Below are 19,096 nucleotides of genomic sequence, written 5' to 3'. Positions count from 1 at the left end.
TCAGGGTTCGATTCGAGCTCAAGGCCAGAACAATAATAATAATAATTCCTATATTTTCACACATAGTGTTGTTCCGATACCACCTTGTACTCGGAAACCTGTAGTCATTTAAAAGAATCGCGTTAAGTATCGATACTCGTATCGTACTCATTAAAATGATCTCACTCACATTAGCAAGTGCCTCGTAACCATAACAACTCCGCAAATGTACGAGCTTTCAATGGTTGCCCTATTATAATCACATTTGATTATGGTGTAAGTAAAAAAAATAATTAAAAAAAAAACTGTTAAGTTAAATGGTTTTATTGAAAACAATACTTACATTAAGTAATAATAATACTAAAAGCTAGAAAATAATTAGGTAGGTCTTATGTACTAGTCATCACACTCCTCATCAATCTAGGGAGTTGATCAAACAATTAAATAAAAGCGTTGGGCGCGTGAAATTTCTAAAAATATGAGGCGTAGCATAACCGGATTAAGGTTCAATTGGTCTTACTTATGTCTATCAATAGAAATTTGACGCGCCCAACGATTTTATTTAATTGTCTGATCAACTCCCTAGATTGATGAGGAGCGTGATGGCTAGGTTTATTAACAATTGTTTTTGTTTTATCGGCCTATCGGCCGGTTCGATTCGAGCTCAAGGCCAGAACAATAATTTTCTTCTAATGATAATTATTGGGTTTCTTAATTTTTCTATAATTGAAAAATTGTATTTTTGTTATTGGAATAGTAAGTAGAAAATTTTTCAGACAACCTGCTATAGCTGCGCATATAGATCCATTTCGAAGGGTGCTAAGCCTTTATCATCAGTACGCTTTATGCACGCTGCGCTAGCCATTTAGCTATACAGCGGTAGTTTGTTTGACTGAAAAAATAAAAAATTTCAATTATATAAAAATTAAAAAAAAAAAAAACATTAATTATCATTAGAAAAAAATTATTATAGGCCGATAAAACAAAAACAATTATTAAAAATTATTTTATAGCGCTTTCTTTTCTGAAATAAATTGTTGCCTAAGTAAATGGTAAAGCCTTAATAAAGTTACTCCTACCCCACAAAATTTTCAACATTTATAGTGCACACAAAGAACATTTGAACTCACCATATATATGTGGAACTTAAGAGCGAATTGAGTTTCACAGAGTTGCACTGCCACACCACCTTTTTATACAGGGTAAAAGTGTAACGCTTTTGCGTTGCGAGCAGGCAACAATTTTCACAAAAGAACGAAATAGCTCGTAAGGGCGTTGCCTGTTTTTTAGAATAGGACGACAACCCTTGCGAGGCGTACAAAAAGCCTAACACTTTAGCCAGAAAAGAAAACGCTATTATTTTCAAGTTTTTACTCTTTTTCAATTGCCTATTATTTCTCATTCTATTTAGTTCATTTTGTGACTCATTATTACAAGGACTCTTTCCCGACAATTTTTTACAATCTAAGTCCTCAATACATAATCCTTCCAAAGACTTTATTCCACTCAGCGCCACGTATGCTTGTCCCTCCTCGAACTCCAAAGTATTTTGATGTCCCTTCTACCGGACTGTATGTAATATTTGTTCCAACTATGAGTAAATTCGGAACACAAATAGGAGTATTTTTTTAATATCTCGATCCTTGCCGCACCTTACGGGGATTTTTTTTTTCATAAAGCGATTTCTATTTCTGTATGTAATATGTGTTCCACATATGAGCCAAATCGGACCACAAATACGATTTTTTTTAATATGTCGATCCTTGCGCAACCTGACGGGGATGTTTTTTCTTATTATTGCGTTGTCATTAGGTTCTGAACTATATTCCAAGTTTCAATCTTGTAGCTTATCGGGAAGTTACTTAAATTTTTATTACAAAATTCGTAAACAACGGCCGGCTGCTACCCAGAGTCAAGCTAAATAAAACGGTTTAAAAAATGAAAGCCTATAGTGTATTGGCTCATTTACTTAAAACTTTAGAACGGTCAATATAAGGTAGGTCCCGGATTCTTAATCCTAAATATTCTTCTTTGGATACCGCACCAAAAAAAGGGAGACCCAGTTTTAAGAGTGCCGCATGAACTGCCAGCTCTCTTATGTGCGGAAGGCAATTTTCTCAAAAGCTACCCTGCTAGACAGAGCTGACGGAAACTCCAATACATCAACAGAATTTTTGACATCACTAACACACTTGCATGCATTTTTCTTTTGTTCCTCTTTCTTTTGACATTTCTTACCAAAAGAAGACCCAACAAACACTGAAAACAAAAATCTCAAATGTTTGAGAAAAACATTGATTCTCAGTTTGATATTCAACATTATTTATCATTTGAAACAACATATTTTCTCGACTTTTTCTCAAACGTCGATCTTCAACTTGAGAATAATTTGAGACATACTTGACAATTTTTTTTCTCTCAACTGTTTGAGAAAACATTAATTCTCAGTTTGATATTCAGCATTATTAATCATTCGAAACTAAATATTCTCCCAACTTTTTCTCAAACGTTGTTTTTCAACTTGAGAATGGTTTTAGATATGCTTTCATTTCATTCCATTCCTGAAATGTCAACATAGCAAAGATATCGAAATCTATCGAATCGCTGGATATTCGTCGATCTCTAATTTGGATAGTTTAGCTGGAAATGTAAACAAGCTATTTTATTGAGTGAAGTTGGACATAAAGTGAAAAAATAAGGAAGTATATATACATTTTGATAATATTAAGTGATATTTTACTACATTATGCATAAATCTAAACGAGTTAAAAGTGAAGTGAGGCAAATAATAAATTTGCTTACCGAAAGTGGCACAACAGTAGCACCGGGAATAATAGAAAGTTCAGGAGTAGGCGCCACCTTAGGCGAAGGCCCTTCTATTTCCAATAGTGTTATTTATGATCGAAGTGATTCAGAAAGTGTGGATTGCGACTATTCGGAATCTGATATTGATGCAGAAAGTGAAATGGGAAGTGTTATTCGAGAAGAGCTTGCTGTATGGGCCGTCCATTTTAATATTTCCACTGATGCAACTAATGGTTTGTTAAGAATACTTAGGAAACACGGAAAACAGAAGAATACCAGCTTGCAATAGATTATAATCTATATATAATAATTTTTAGATGCATTTTATTTATTTACTTATTTATTATTTAATGTTTCATTTTTCTTAAAAACGCAGGATATTTCTGTTGTATTTTTGAACTACAAAAATTTTATTTGAATTTTTGTACTAAATTCTTTTCCCTTCTTCAACTAAATTGAAAGAACATTTTTATGTGTAACCCGTAGGAGTTTTTCTAGCTATATGCATTTTTTGTAACCTTTTATGTAAATTTTTTTTTTTATTTATGTGAAATAATAGGCCTGTTCATTTACAAAAAAATTGTTACTGGAATTTACTAATTGTTGATTTTTGTATGAGCAATGACAGAAATTCCTAACTTCCAGTAATAATTTTTTTGTAGATGAACACATCTAATATGTTAGGCTTGTATCTATGTCACTAATGCGAACTTTTGTACCTCATTTGCACTTTTCTTTGCAACCTTAAATTTTTGTGCCTAAGTTTTTTGTTTACCTATATGTGTACTTAATCAACATGAAATAATATTTTAATGTATTCACCATGTATATATAACTAGTCGGAGTTTCTCTACATCTTATGCTGTTTTGTAACATTGAATTTAATGCTTAGTTTTTTGATTTTCATGAAATAATAATTTTTTTATAATATAATTTTAATTTTTTTATTCATTTATCTATCAACATTAAACAATATAAAATGTATACATATTTGTTACAGAATATTTTAATAAAATAGAAAGATGGTTGAAAAACTGGTATGTAAATAATTTTTTGCTTTGATATACTTTTTTGAATTAACTGAATAAAGAAAATTTAAACAATTTGTCAAAACTCATAAAAAAGAACTCTTATTATTAAAACTGGGTATTTCTTTTACAGCGTAGGTAACACTGAATAAACAATTAAATTGGAGTAATTGGATTCCATTTCGTTCCGCTTTATTTTCGTTTGAGAAAAAGTTGAGAATCCAAAAATTCTCAATTTGAAAATAAAGAAAAATCCCATATTAAAAATGAGCCTTTTAGCTTGAGAACGCTATCAACGGTTATTTTAAATGCATTTGAAAACTAACGTTTGAAATGTGAGAAATGGACTGATTGTCAATAAAACGAAATTTATGGTTATATCTAGACGCAATTTTCAAAACAATGAGCTACAAAACTTAAATATAAATAACGAACTAATTGAAAAAGTCAGCATTATAAAATACTTGGGAATAAAAATAGATGATAAGCTGAATTTCAACGAGCACGTGGATTATACGGTAGGAAAAATAGCGAAAAAGTTATATTTTACACAACGAACCTGCAAATATTTAAATAGAAGGTATAAAATCATCGTCTACAGATCTATAATCGAACCTAATTTTATTTATTGCCCAACTATATTTTTCATCTTGCGAGATAGTCAGATATACAAGCTACAAAAGCAACAGAACCGCGCTATGAGATTCATTCTCAAAAAACGGTATGACACACCTATCAGAGACATGCTATGCTCTCTTAATTGGCTTAGCATTAGACAGCAACTTTTTTATTATACCATAAAATTTATTAAAAACATAATAGAAGGAACTTTGCCTGCGTATTTGAGGACTAATATAAAATATGTAAAAGATGTGCACTCTGTAAATACTCGTAATAAAAATGATTTTAATCTGCCGGCTTATAAAACTGAAGCAGATAAATGTAATCTGTATTATAAAGGTCTTAAATCATATAATGAACTACCGATTGATATTAAATCATGTCATTCCAATAAATTTAAACAAAAATTGTACAATTATTGCAGAACACTACCAATTTAGTGCTGGACAGGCGGACTTCCATAGCATCGATAGAAGTGCAGCGAAACTATACTGCTGTGTAGCGCCAAGACTTCCAAGCTCTTGTGCGCATACAAAAAAGGTTGCCGAAGCACATACTGAAACGCATCACTCGATTAACTCAGTGCATCGCCGTGCAGATGTTGCCTTCGCGCTTTACTAACATGCGTAAAATGCCTACATACTACATAATCGCAACGCTTTGTTCGCATGATCTGGAAGTCTCCCATCCATAGTACTCCAAGGTAGGACATAGATGTAACTATTCTAGATTGCATAGTCCAGAAGACAATTATAAACATGTAAAATAGATTTAAGTTAGGCTTAGGAAAGCCGTAATAAATAAATACATTACATTCTCAAATGTATCTCAAACTGAGATTTGAAAAAAATGTTTATTGGGGAAGAACGTACAGAAAGTCAAAAAAAGCGTGGAATTTGTTTGCTTTTATAAAAATTATTAAAAATCAATTTAATTATATATCCTTGCGGTTTTTGTGCAGTACAAAGTGTGAAAAATGAATAAGAGGCATTAGAAAAACTGCCTTAGCAGTGAAAAAGGCTCTTGAAGCCAGTGCTAAAAATTTCCAAATATTGCTCGACGCGGAAAATGTGGAATGTGTGGTTTCTGAGGGCGATAGTGGGAATGCTGTTTTTATAGGTCCAAGTGGAAGTACGAATGGTCCTTTAATTCAAAATATCGTTGATAGCGAAAATAGTGCGGGGTTCAACGATGGTGCGTGCAGTTATGGTGGGGAAAATGATACTGTTCTAGAGCAAAGTACTAATGTGGAGTACATTGACTCTAGTAGGGAAATTAATTTACGGGAGTTAATTAAATTCTGGACGATTGGGTACAAAGTTCCCCATAATTTAGTTGGCGGTCTGCTAAAGACATTAAATAAAGGTGGCGTAAAGGATTTGCCTCTTTGTTACAAAACTGTTCTTAAAACTAGAAGAGATAAATTGAATGTTCAGGTTATTCCTCACGGTGAATTCTACTACTTAGGTATTCAAATACATTTTGTTTCAGACACTTTCGAATTTCTAGGGCAGCAGGCCGAGGTTTTAATTGACGTAGGTATCGACGGGTTGCAAGTTTTTAATAGTTCTAATAGAGTTTTATGGCCAATTCTAAGATCGCTGGTTGATTATCCGAACGTCAGTCCGTTTGTAATAGGGTGTTTCACTGGTTTCACGAAACCTGAGGACAAATGTTTTCCTTGCAGATTTTGCCTCAGAAGCTAAAATGCTAAAGGAAAATGGTATCAAGGTTGGACCCAACGAGATCTTGGTGAATTTTACTGTTCGTGCCTTTGTGACTCTCCAGCTCGGGCCTTTGTTACTGGAGTAATGAGTAATGTCTTGATTAAAGGCTTGTCTAAAAGGCTTGACCCTTTGCAACATAGTCCTCAATTTAGGAATCAAAAAACAGTATTAGAATTTGCGGGATTTGGAATGGTTTCCCAGTTCCCTCTAGACTGCATGCGTAATAAAAAAGGGAAATGTCGCTATGATGGATGAGAAAATAAACTTTGTCAAACATTTTTTTCCGTCCGAGTTCTGCCGCATTTCCCGAAATATGAATGAAGTAGCTCAACTGAATTCAGACAGTTTTTATTATATACAGACATTTACATTTTAAAAGGATGCGTTGACGATAATTTGTACTTCCTCTTTTTGATTCTACATAGTGTCATTCGATTGCTTTCCAGTCAGAAATCGTGTTATACAGAAGCAGATGTGGCCCAACAAATCTTAAACCACTTTGTTATTCATTCTTCTAGTATATTAGGAGACGATTTTCTTACATTCAATACTCATGGTTTACTTCATTTGTCAGAATGTGTTAAAAGTTTTGGTCCCTTGGACTCATTTTCTGCATATTGGTTTGAAAACTACATGCAATTTAAAAAAAAAGTTATAAATAAACCAACTGATATTCTTCAGCAATTGTTTCTAAGGCTTGATGAAAGGCAGAATGTAAATTTAGTTCAGAGTTCTAAGATGGGATCGTTTGACATTGACTTTAGAAAGAAAAGGGATTGTTATTGCTTCTGCAAAAATGTAGGCCCCGTTAAGGTGATAGACCTTGTAGAACCAGTAAGCTCTGAAATGATTTATGGTCAAGTTTTCCACGAAACTGAAAACTTCTTTGAACAGCTAGTTCAATCGTCTGTCAGTATAGGTATCGTAATAGCAAGCGAAATTAGCTCTGATATAAGGGAAATTAGAAAAGATGATATCGATTATAAATACTTCTGTATTCTTTACCAAAATACATTTTTACTAATACCCCTACTTCACCACTTATTTCATGACTTCTGCAACTAAACCGCACATTCCGTCAAGTAAATTTATTTTATCGTATCAAAGTTAATTAATTTCCATTTTATTTTATTCATATACTTCTAAAATGTTAAAAATGCCTGTTTTCATAATACCGCTTGTAATAGCAACATATCATCCCAAAACAACGGTAACTATAAATCATTTTTGAAACAAGATCAAACACAATATAATATGTATGATTTTTCAGAAAATCCCCTGATGAAGACTTTCGCTGCCAACAGCAGTTTCAACGAGACTGCATGTGCTGAAGACGCCGAACCGCCAGAAGTCAGCAACACCAGGCAATTCGACCAACTGCTGGAAATGATGCATGTTATTGTATCGAATGTATGTATTCATAAATTTTCTAATTCATTTTTATTCTCATCAAGCAAAACATTTTGCCAACGAACCAGGCAATCATGGCACAGCAGTTGTCAAACTTGGAAAAAAATGTATTATATATTTAATTTCGTCCACTCTACTACTACCACACACACATACACTGCAACTCCTAATAACACGCGCAAACTCAACCCCATTCCGATTTCTGCCACTCGCACACCCACTGCACCTCACCACGCACTCCCGCACTTACTCCAACTAATACCTTCCCAACAAACACTGAAAACAGAAATCTCAAATGTTTGAGAAAAACATTGATTCTCAGTTTGATATTCAACATTATTTATCATTTGAAACAACATATTTTCTCGACTTTTTCTCAAACGTCGATTTTCAACTTGAGAATAATTTGAGACATACTTGACAATTTTTTTTCCCTCAACTGTTTGAGAAAACATTAATTCTCAGTTTGATATTCAGCATTATTAATCATTCGAAACTAAATATTCTCCCAACTTTTTCTCAAACGTTGTTTTTCAACTTGAGAATGGTTTTAGATATGCTTTCATTTCATTCCATTCCTGAAATGTCAACATAGCAAAGATATCGAAATCTATCGAATCGGTGGATATTCGTCGATCTCTAATTTGCATAGTTTAGCTGGAAATGTAAACAAGCTATTTTATTGAGTGAAGTTGGACATAAAGTGAAAAAATAAGGAAGTATATATACACTTTGATAATATTAAGTGATATTTTACTACATTATGCATAAATCTAAACGAGTTAAAAGTGAAGTGAGGCAAATAATAAATTTGCTTACCGAAAGTGGCACAACAGTAGCACCGGGAATAATAGAAAGTTCAGGAGTAGGCGCCACCTTAGGCGAAGGCCCTTCTATTTCCAATAGTGTTATTTATGATCGAAGTGATTCAGAAAGTGTGGATTGCGACTATTCGGAATCTGACATTGATGCAGAAAGTGAAATGGGAAGTGTTATTCGAGAAGAGCTTGCTGTATGGACCGTCCATTTTAATATTTCCACTGATGCAAATAATGGTTTGTTAAGAATACTTCGGAAATATATTACTGGCATTCCTAAAGATGGCAGGACATTGAAATGTACTCCGAAGGTACCGCCAGTGGAAAAAATGGGGTCAGGAGAATATTTTCACTACGGTGTTGAAGATTCCCTTACAGATTGTTTAATGAGAAAATCGTTCATATCTTCTGAAATCCACCTCAACATAAATATTGACGGTCTTCCACTAGCAAAAAGTTCCAATTTGCAGGCATGGCCCATTTTAATAAACGTGAATGGGGACCCGGTTGTTATGGTCGTAGGTGCTTATTGCGGAAATAGCAAGCCACTGTGCCCAAATATATACTTGCAACGTTTTGTAGATGAAATGTTGCACTTAATGGAACAAGGTTTATATTTCAATGGCAGGCATTATTCAATTCACTGTCGCTCTTTTGTTTGTGATGCTCCAGCAAGATCGTATATATTGGGTGTTAAGGGACATACGGGTTATTTTTGTTGCGTAAAGTGTACGCAGAAAGGGGATAGTAAGGTCATAGAATGATTTTTCACCATGAAATGAATAGTAGTAGTAGAACAGACTCAGATTTCTGCCTAAGGTCTGATATAAATCATCACAGAATAATAGAACAAACCGCCATTGAGAAATTGCCAATTGATGTTGTAAAATCCTTCCCATATGACTACATGCATGTGGTATGCCTTGGTGTGATGAAAACTTTGCTTGTAGGTTGGGTTAAACAAAGAAATGAGCCGTATTCATTAAAATCTGCACAGATTGATGCATTAAATTCTAAAACATTATTTTTGAGTAATAAGGTACCTAGAGAGTTCGCTCGACGTCCACGTACCTTAAAAGAAATTGAAAGATTTAAGGCCACAGAATTGAGGCAATTTCTATTATATACTGGAGTTTTTTTACTTGCCGATATCTTAGACGCCGAACGGTACCACCATTTCTTGTTACTTAGTTTGGGTATTCGAATTTTACTTGATAAAAAATCATGTTCGGAAAATAATGAATGTGCGAAAATTCTTTTAAATGAATTCGTTAAAAATGTCTCTAGGCTTTATGATGATTCTTTTTTAACATTTAATTTTCATTGCCTTACTCATTTACACAGTGATGCATTAAACTTTGGCGATTTAGAATCTGTAAGCGCATTTAAATTTGAAAACTTTTTGTCTAAATTAAAACGAAAATGTAGAAAAAAAAACCATATTGCTGCACAGATTTATAATCGTTTAGTAGAAGAAAGCTTGTTCTGTAATGAAATTGTTACGGAAAAAATTGAAAAGGAAAAATTACGAAATGGGCCAGTAAACTCAATTAATACAAATTTATTTTATTTATCCATAAAAAATCCTGACAACTTTTATAGCGCAAACAAAAAAATATTCAAGATAATAAGTATTATTTATGAAAATTTTGTTCCAAAGGTAATATCTTTGGAGGTCAAAAATTTAAATGATCTTTTTATTACACCAATAAAGTCATCAAACTTTAATATTTATTGTTGAGCCACTTTAGACTTTTCCAGTGATCGATTTGAGCATTCTGTAGATGAAATATCAAAAAAAGTAATTTTATTTCATAACTTTGAAAATACCGAATTCGTATTTTTACCACTTGTTCACTCATAGATGCATTTTAACAGCACATTTTTGTCTACTGGAGATAACCAAGTTACCAAACAAGGTAAGGTTTTTGACTATTCATTGTTTATTTAAAATTGTTTATACTAATAGTCTATTACCGTTCATTTTTCAGATTTGGATAATTTGAATAGGAATATTGATGCCTTAGACAAGAAAATAGACGAATGGAGAACAAATTTATCAAAGGGTAATATTTGTTTATTTATTTATTAAAATTTTTTGAATTAGTGTGCGATATGTTCAACTTGAATACCTTTTATATTTTTAGTCAGGTTTTTCATAACATTTTCGAGTATGCAATTTTTAGTATAACTTTAGTATACAAAATTTAAATTTCGTCCTGACTTTGTATGGAAAAAATGGAATACTCGAAAATATTGTTAAAAATTTGATTGAACAGTTAAAAACATTTTGTAATGAAGAATACTGTCCTTACTCAAAATCAGCCAAACCGTGTATATATAATGATAATCCTCCTTGAAAGTACTTTAGTTGGTATACGACTTAAAATACCTTTCATTTGATACCCCTATTGGCATATCTTGCTTAATACTTATATAAAAAAATCACATTGGTGGCAACAGCCCAGTAGACAATCTTGAAACGAGGCGTAATTTCCATATATATAATTATTTCATGCAAATATTTTTCTAATATTCATACATATCTATAAATTCAATAATTTCAGATAATCAATCAACACAAAAGTTGTTAAAGAGGGTATTGGAAGAAGTTAAATTAGGCGCAAGTTCTGCAACTGTAAAAAGGAAGAAGATTTTACCGCAAAAACCTTTTTCAGAAGTGCATGAATTTTCCGAATTTGAAGCAAAAATTCAAAGCTCTGAGAATAAATATTCTAGGCTAAATAAAAAGGTTGAATACGAAAAACAGAAGAATACCAGCTTGCAATAGATTATAATCTATATATAATAATTTTTAGATGCATTTTATTTATTTACTTATTTATTATTTAATGTTTCCTTTTTCTTAAAAACGCAGGATATTTCTGTTGTATTTTTGAACTACAAAAATTTTATTTGAATTTTTGTATTAAATTCTTTTCACTTCTTCAACTAAATTGAAAGAACATTTTTATGTGTAACCCGTAGGAGTTTTTCTAGCTATATGCATTTTTTGTAACCTTTTATGTAAATTTTTTTTTATTTATGTGCAATAATAGGCCTGTTCATTTACAAAAAAATTGTTAATGGAATTTACTAATTGTTGATGTTTTGTATGAGCAATGACAGAAATTCCTAACTTCCAGTAATAATTTTTTTGTAGATGAACACATCTAATATGTTAGGCTTGTATCTATGTCACTAATGGGAACTTTTGTACCTCATTTGCACTTTTCTTTGCAACCTTAAATTTTTGTGCCTAAGTTTTTTGTTTACCTATATGTGTACTTAATCAACATGAATTAATATTTTAATGTATTCACCATGTATATATAACTAGTCGGAGTTTCTCTACATCCTAAGCTGTTTTGTAACATTGAATTTAATGCTTAGTTTTTTGATTTTCATGAAATAATAATTTTTTTATAATATAATTTTAATTTTTTTATTCATTTATCTATCAACATTAAACATTATAAAATGTATACATATTTGTTACAGAATATTTTAATAAAATAGAAAGATGGTTGAAAAACTGGTATGTAACAAATTTTTTGCTTTGATATACTTTTTTGAATTAACTGAATAAAGAAAATTTAAAAAATTTGTCAAAACTCATAAAAAAGAACTCTTATTATTAAACCTGGGTATTTCTTTTACAGCGTAGGTAACACTGAATAAACAATTAAATTAGAGTAATTGGATTCCATTTCGTTCCGCTTTATTTTCGTTTGAGAAAAAGTTGAGAATCCTAAAATTCTCAATTTGAAAATAAAGAAAAATCCCATATTAAAAATGAGCCTTTTAGCTTGAGAACGCTATCAACGGTTATTTTAAATGCATTTGAAAACTAACGTTTGAAATGTGAGAAATGGACTGATTCTCAAATGTATCTCAAACTGAGATTTGACAAAAATGTTTATTGGGTTCAGTCCTACATACTCCCACAAGCATAGCCACTGCAACTAAAAAGTTGGTTAAAAACTTCGTACATACATTATTTCTAAGCATAATTCCCCTAGTAGCGGCCTTTTAGAAAACTTTAAAGTTACGACAGTTCTACTAGGATAGGTAGATATACAAGCGAACAGAAAAATAGTAGTTTCGATTTGGATCACATTTCGTCAGAGCTGATAGCCATAGCAGCTAGTGCTCTCTTTTGTTAGTCTTAAAATTTATTTTAAGGCTAAATATATAATAATAATAATAATACATTTCGTCAATTATTTCCGATATTTTATGTATTTCTACGAACTTTTTAACTGAAGCTATGATAAAAGTTTTCTGTTATGAGCTTAAAGGCCGTTGGTAAAATAAAACACAATATTTAAAATTGCATTGGTTTTTAATTTGTTCATATTTCGGCTCCAATCTGAAGCCATCTTCAAGAACATGTGATAACGCTTGAAAAAATTCCCTCCAACTAAAAAACAACCTCCAAGAAGTTAACATAGCAGAAGATGAATTTCTAATATCGTTTGATGTAGTTCCCCCCTTCACAAACATTCCCATACTATTAGCCATTCGACAATAATGAGAAAATGGGAAAAACTAAAAGAACACACTACTTTATCAAATAAACAGTTTCAAACTTTCCTCGAATTCTGCTTGAGGGACAACAATTATTTTACATACGATGGCAAATTCTACCAACAAGTATACGGAATGCCTATGGGAAACCGCCTATCACCTACAGTAGCAGATATAGTGCTAGACAAAATACTTGACGATAGCATCACCGAGCTCAAATCCAGGGACATATATATCAAATACATAAATAAGTATGTAGACGATATATTTGCAATAATTAAAACAAAGGACGTGGAAGAAATTTTAAAAACTTTTAACGCACAACACCCAAAAATCCAATTCATGGTAGAAAAAGAGAAAAAAATAAATTGGCCTTCCTAGATATGGAAATAATAAAATCGGATAAAAAGTTGAAAACGAATTGGTATGCAAAAGCTGTAGCATCGTCGCGAATGATTAACTATCATTCTAATCAACCATGGATACAAAAAAGAAACACGGCAATCAACTTTATAAAGAAAGTACGCGACATAAGTGATCAGTTCATAACTGAAAATAACCGAAAAATTAAAAATATTTTATACAAAAAAGCCTACCCTAATAAATTAATGGACACATGGCTGGCAACAACAAAAACAATCAGCACTAACAATGTAACCAACAATGCAAATTTCAATAATGAAAATAATAGGAGACTATATACAGGTGTAACATACATACCAGGACTAACGGACAACAAATTAATGGACAATTTTATGCGAAACAACAACATAACATTAGCACATATTCCAAATCAAACACTAAATAAAATATTTACACAAATAAAAGACAAAATTAACAAGGAACAACAACACGATGTAGTCTAGGAAATAAAACGCAACGGAAAGGAACAAGTGTGCGAAAAAGTTTATACTGGTACAACGAAGAGATCATTGGACATCCGAAGTAGTAACACAAATCAGATGCGAAATATATGAAAACGACTACTGCTATTGCTGAGCACCTAAACAGCAAAGGCCATACAGCGGACTTCGATAATGTTAAGATTTTAGATATAGAGAGGAGAGAGGACGCGACTAACACTCGAAGGGTTACGCATACAACAAAAAATAGAGAAGACGGTAAAATTCAAAGAAGACGTAAATAATATAAACGGCGCATACACAACTGCCATCAAATGCAATGGAAGAGGCAATGGACGCAGTCGAAAATTTTAATTGTGCTAGTTTGTATATGTATGTATGTTGTTGAGTGAACGTTTTTGTTAATAAATGTTACATGTAAAAAGCAAACATTTTATGTTAAAGGTAAACGTTTTATGTTAAATGTTACGTCTAAAGACAAAATTGCAGTTCAAATGTTATTGTATTATGTTAAATTTAAGTGAACTATTGGAAAATATATTATTGCTTGATGTTATTAATAACTTTTTAATGTTTGTTTTTTCGTTTTATGTTTTATTAGAATAAACCAGACTCCCTGATGAAGAAAAAACAAAAGTTTTTGTCTTTTTATTTACCGGTCGAAAAGCTCCTTCCTTCAATTTTAAACATTGTGTTTTATTTTACCAAAGCCACAACACACAACATAAACGTACAAGACTATAAAAATTACCAAAAATAAGTTTTCGGATTACGGAAGTAAAAAAAAAAGTATTTGATTGCCGAAAACTTATAAAAATTGCCTCTGCTGTTTTACTGTTTGCAAGTGTGTATACCTCAGATAGTTATTACACAATTGAAAACCTTTTTCATTTTGATTTTTTATATAATTTCCCTAAATTTTAAATCACTTCAAATGAATGAATTCAAGTAAATTAAAATATTCTGTATTTATTCTTATTATTATATAATTTCCTTAAATTTAAGATCATTTCAATTAAGTGAATTCGAGGAAATCAAAATATTCTCTTTTTATTCTTATTTCCATTGCTTGTAAATATTTTATTAAAGAAGAAAAATACAGCATGTTTATAAATTTATATATATGTATATCGGTTCATAGCCAGCACAGAATATATATATATATGCTTACGACATCTGCCCAATGCAGCTCCTGCCTTGGACGGCGCCACTTTCCTAGATGGTCTGGTCCGCCAGGCCGCAACCCAACTACACTGGGTACTCTAATGCTTACCCAGGAACGTCCAGTCCCAGGGCCACAACATCACTTGCGCCCTGGCCTCCATCAACTAAGGCGTAGTCACCCGCCATTTACCCTCAGACTGATGACGCCTACCCCGTCGCACTTCAGAATACTCCAGTTAAACTATAATAGGTTAACTGGGAAGATCACGGAAATAGTTGACTTTATGAAGCGGCATAACATCCGCATTGCTGCGATCCAAGAGACCAAACTCACGACAAGATATGCTTTGCAGACCTGCTCTGGGTATAACGTCCACAGAAAAGATCGCGAGAGTGGAAATGGAGGCGGTCTCGCGTTTATCACCCACCACTCAGTGGAATATAATATATTTGATCCCGATATCGGCCGCAGGGACAGTATCCTGGAACGTCAAGGCATATGTGTCCGGTCAGGCGATGTAAATTTACAGCTGAATTCAGTAAGCCGTCTCTAGTCACTATTAGAGACTATTTGGGGTGAAAGCCACTTTTGAGACAATTTGCCATTCTATAGCTGTCTCGCGTCCCCAGCCTCACAAATAAATAAATAAATAAATGTAAGGCGCGATAACCTCCGAAGAGATCTAAGGCCGAGCTTCTCTTCCAATTTGCGTCGTGCTCCTCTTGATTTTTCCCTACAAATTGGCCGGACGGGACCTACATGTTTTATGCCGACTCCGAACGGCATCTGCAAGGCAGATGAGTTTTCACTGAGAGCTTTTCATGGCAGAAATACAATCGGAGCGCTTGCCAGACACTGCCGAGGGGCGACCCCGCTTAGAAAAATTTTCTTCTAATTGAAAAATCTTATTTCTAAAATTTTGATGTTGCTTTGCCCGGGAGTTGAACCCAGGGCATACGGTGTGATAGGCGGAGCACGCTACCATCACACCACGGTGGCCGCCTCACAAAAGCAATCACTAATTTGTGAGCTGGGCCGGGGCACATCACAAACATAAAAATTTCAGAATAAGTATGAAAATTATTTGCGAAAAACGCTTTAAGTATGTTGCTTTATTCCTCAAATTAAAATAAGCATAGAAAAAATTAAATATCAGAAAATAATTAAAAAAAAAACATCGAACTCTATGTGGCGCCGCTGAGATTCGAACCTACACACTTTGGGATTTTCTATACAAAATAGTGAACGGCGTCTTCGCAATTTCAGCTAAAATACCACCCAACGTTGTGTTGACAAAATGCAGTGCTATATTATTTGTTCAATGTATGAGTAAATTGTCGTTTTGGTGAATTTCGTTGATATGTTGAATTGACTTTCGTTTACTGAATACCGAAATAATCTCAAGTCACAAAAATTGTATCTAAAGGAAAATCTCAAATTTAGAGACTTGAGATGAGACTGAATTACAGAATCCAGCCGTTAGAAATCATCAACATCTTCATTCCTCCTGTCACCTGTTGCCGCTGTGGATACTGCCCTGACACTACTCACAGACGATAATCACATTTTCTTAGGCGATTTCAATGCCCACCACGATCTACAGGCGGACAGCAGGGGCGAGATGTTGGCGGTCCAAATAGAAGAAACGACGTTCTGCACGATAAACGGAGACGCCCCCTGTCACAGTTCGCCAGATATATCAATCGTGAGCGCAGGACTAGTAAAATGCGTCAACTGGCGGCCGATGGAAACCCATATACTCCTTTTGCTCGGGCGATCTTCCGGCTTTATCACCACTGAAAAACGCACTTTCATCAATTTTAAGAAAGGAAAGTGGGAAGATTACAAAACTTATACAGACAATCGTTTTGCTGCCCTCCCTATCCCGACTGATACCCGTCAAGGAGAGCTTGCATGGTCATTGAATCCGCTCCGGCTCGTGTTATTCCCGCGAGAAGAATCCCGGAAATCCGTCCACATTTTCCAGCGGTGGCCGCAACTCTAGCGAGAGAATGTGACCGTATAAGATAGCACGACCCCAGCGACCCCCAAATAAGGGATATAAACCAACACATCAGATTGCTAGTGGATGAACACAAGCGGGAGAAATGGGAGGAGCACTTAAAAAAGTTTAACCTCTCTGCAGGTGTAGGTAAGCTACGGTCCACCGTAAAGTCCCTATCGAACCCGACTAAGCACAATGACAAAATCTCCATCGCCTTGGAGATAAAATGCTGTAGGATGCGAAAAAATGCGCGAGCGGTTTTTGCCGACAATATGTAATGCATTCTACGCTTGACAAAGCCAGACGGCGGACCAACGAACGCGCACACAAGTATAAATACACCGCGTCCCCAATTACCACCACCCCCAAAGAGGTTGAAGATGTCATCGATCATGCTAAACCATCTAAAGCGGTAGGGCCAAACGGCTTAGCCATGCCGATGCGTAAAAAACTAGGCAAAGAGGGATTTAGTTATCTAGCGCATTTCTTCAAACTGTCCCTGTCCACCTTCGTCATCCCCGAAAAATGGCAAATGACCAGGGCTCCGCAATTAAAGCCTGGGAAACCAGCAAACATAGGAGATTCTTATCGGCCGATATCGATATCTCTCCTACCGCCAGTAGCCTATTTCACTGCAAATTTGCGTCTTGCCAATCATCAGCATGGCTTTCGAAAACTACATAACACTACTACCGCGCTAAACGCCATTAACACGCAAATAAATTGGGGATTAAATCAAAAACCCCACCATAGGACAGTACTCGTTGCGATAGACCTGTCAAAAGCATTTGATACGGTCAAACACAGCACGTTACTGCAAGACCTGGAAGGGTCCTCCCTTCCTCTAATTCTCAAAAGGTGGACCGCAAATTATCTGTCTGGTCGGCAAGCATCGGTGCAATTCAGGAACATAACATCTAAACCCAGAAGAACTAAACAAGGGGTGTACCACAGGGTGGTGTCCTATCCCCACTCCTGTTTAACTTCTACAAATCGAAGCTACCTTCACCACCAGAAGGAGTCACCATCGTTTCCTACGCCGATGACTGCACAATAATGGCCACAGGCCCAGGCCTACAGATCGATGAGCTCTGCAACAGAATAAACGGCTATCTCCCTGAACTCTCCAGTTTTTTCGCCTCGCGAAACCTGACATTGTCACCGACCAAATCATCGGCGACCTTATTTACAACATGGATGTCGACCATATTGAACATCCACGTCGATGGCATTACGCTACCGACTGTCTTACACCCAAAAATTTTGGGTGTGACGTTCGATGAGGATCTACAAACGAAATTGTTACTAATTGCAAGAGCCGTAATAATATCCTCAAATCTCTTGCCGGCAGCACTTGGGATAAAGAAAAAGAAACGCTCATTACCACTTAAAAAGCAATTGGCCGGCCGATTGCATCCTACGCGTCCCCGATATGGTCGCCAAGCCTAAAGGTTACTCACTGGAAGAAAATACAGGCCTGCCAAAATACTGCCCTCAGAACCGCTACGGGCTGTCTTCTTATGTCCCCAGAACACCACCTACACAATGAAGTGAGAGTACTCCCCATTAGGGAGAGAAATGAAATGCTAAACAAACAGTCTCTGTTGAAACAGGTTAAACTCTTACCTATCCGACATACAAAATGTATGTCCTGCGTGCAATATGTCCCCACATGACACCAACGATCTCTTCAATTGTAATGTGGAACCAACGCCTCTAACACCCCCCTCACACTATGGTCCACCCCTATCGAAACTGCAAGTTTCCTTGGACTCCTGCTAGAGGACATTTGTGATCGGTCGCACCTATTGGATAAGGCGAAGCACTGCTACAAGAACAACAACATTGTAATTGGCGCTTAACCGTCTAAACGGTTATGGCCGTCAAACAAGGCGCGCCAGTCGCTCCTTCGCTCCGCCAACCGGCGCCAATTGGTCACACCAAGGGAGTTTAAATTGTTTTCCACCTGGTCCTTCCAACGGAGTGGGGTCCGCCCTCTACTTCTGCTTCCATAGGCGGGTTCCGATAGAAACACTTTCTTGGCCGGAGCTTCATCTTTCATTCGCATAACATGGCCTAGCCAGCGCAGCCGCTGCGTTTTAATTCACTGGACAATGTTGATATCTGCGTATAGCTCGTACAGCT

General features: G+C 34.9%; 1 protein-coding gene across 12 annotated transcripts in view; it reads right to left on the bottom strand.

Annotated features, from left to right (window-relative positions):
* Positions 1–19,096, bottom strand: part of tacc (transforming acidic coiled-coil protein) — a 593,942-nt gene that overhangs the window by 59,994 nt on the left and 514,852 nt on the right. The window contains exon 10 of one of the 12 annotated variants that reach the window (XM_067759784.1): positions 455–871. The exons of the other annotated variants lie outside the window; for them this stretch is intronic. Within the exon in view, the coding sequence (XP_067615885.1) occupies positions 823–871 (49 nt within the window). The 3' untranslated portion in view covers positions 455–822. Of the gene's footprint in view, positions 1–454; positions 872–19,096 lie in introns of those variants that run through there. 12 annotated transcript variants of the gene reach the window in all.

The sequence above is a fragment of the Eurosta solidaginis genome, chromosome 1 (assembly GCF_040869045.1).
Source record: "Eurosta solidaginis isolate ZX-2024a chromosome 1, ASM4086904v1, whole genome shotgun sequence".
Lineage (NCBI taxonomy): Eukaryota > Metazoa > Arthropoda > Insecta > Diptera > Tephritidae > Eurosta > Eurosta solidaginis.
The sequence above is the reverse complement of the archived record's forward strand: the minus strand, read 5'-3'. Positions and strand labels throughout refer to the sequence as shown.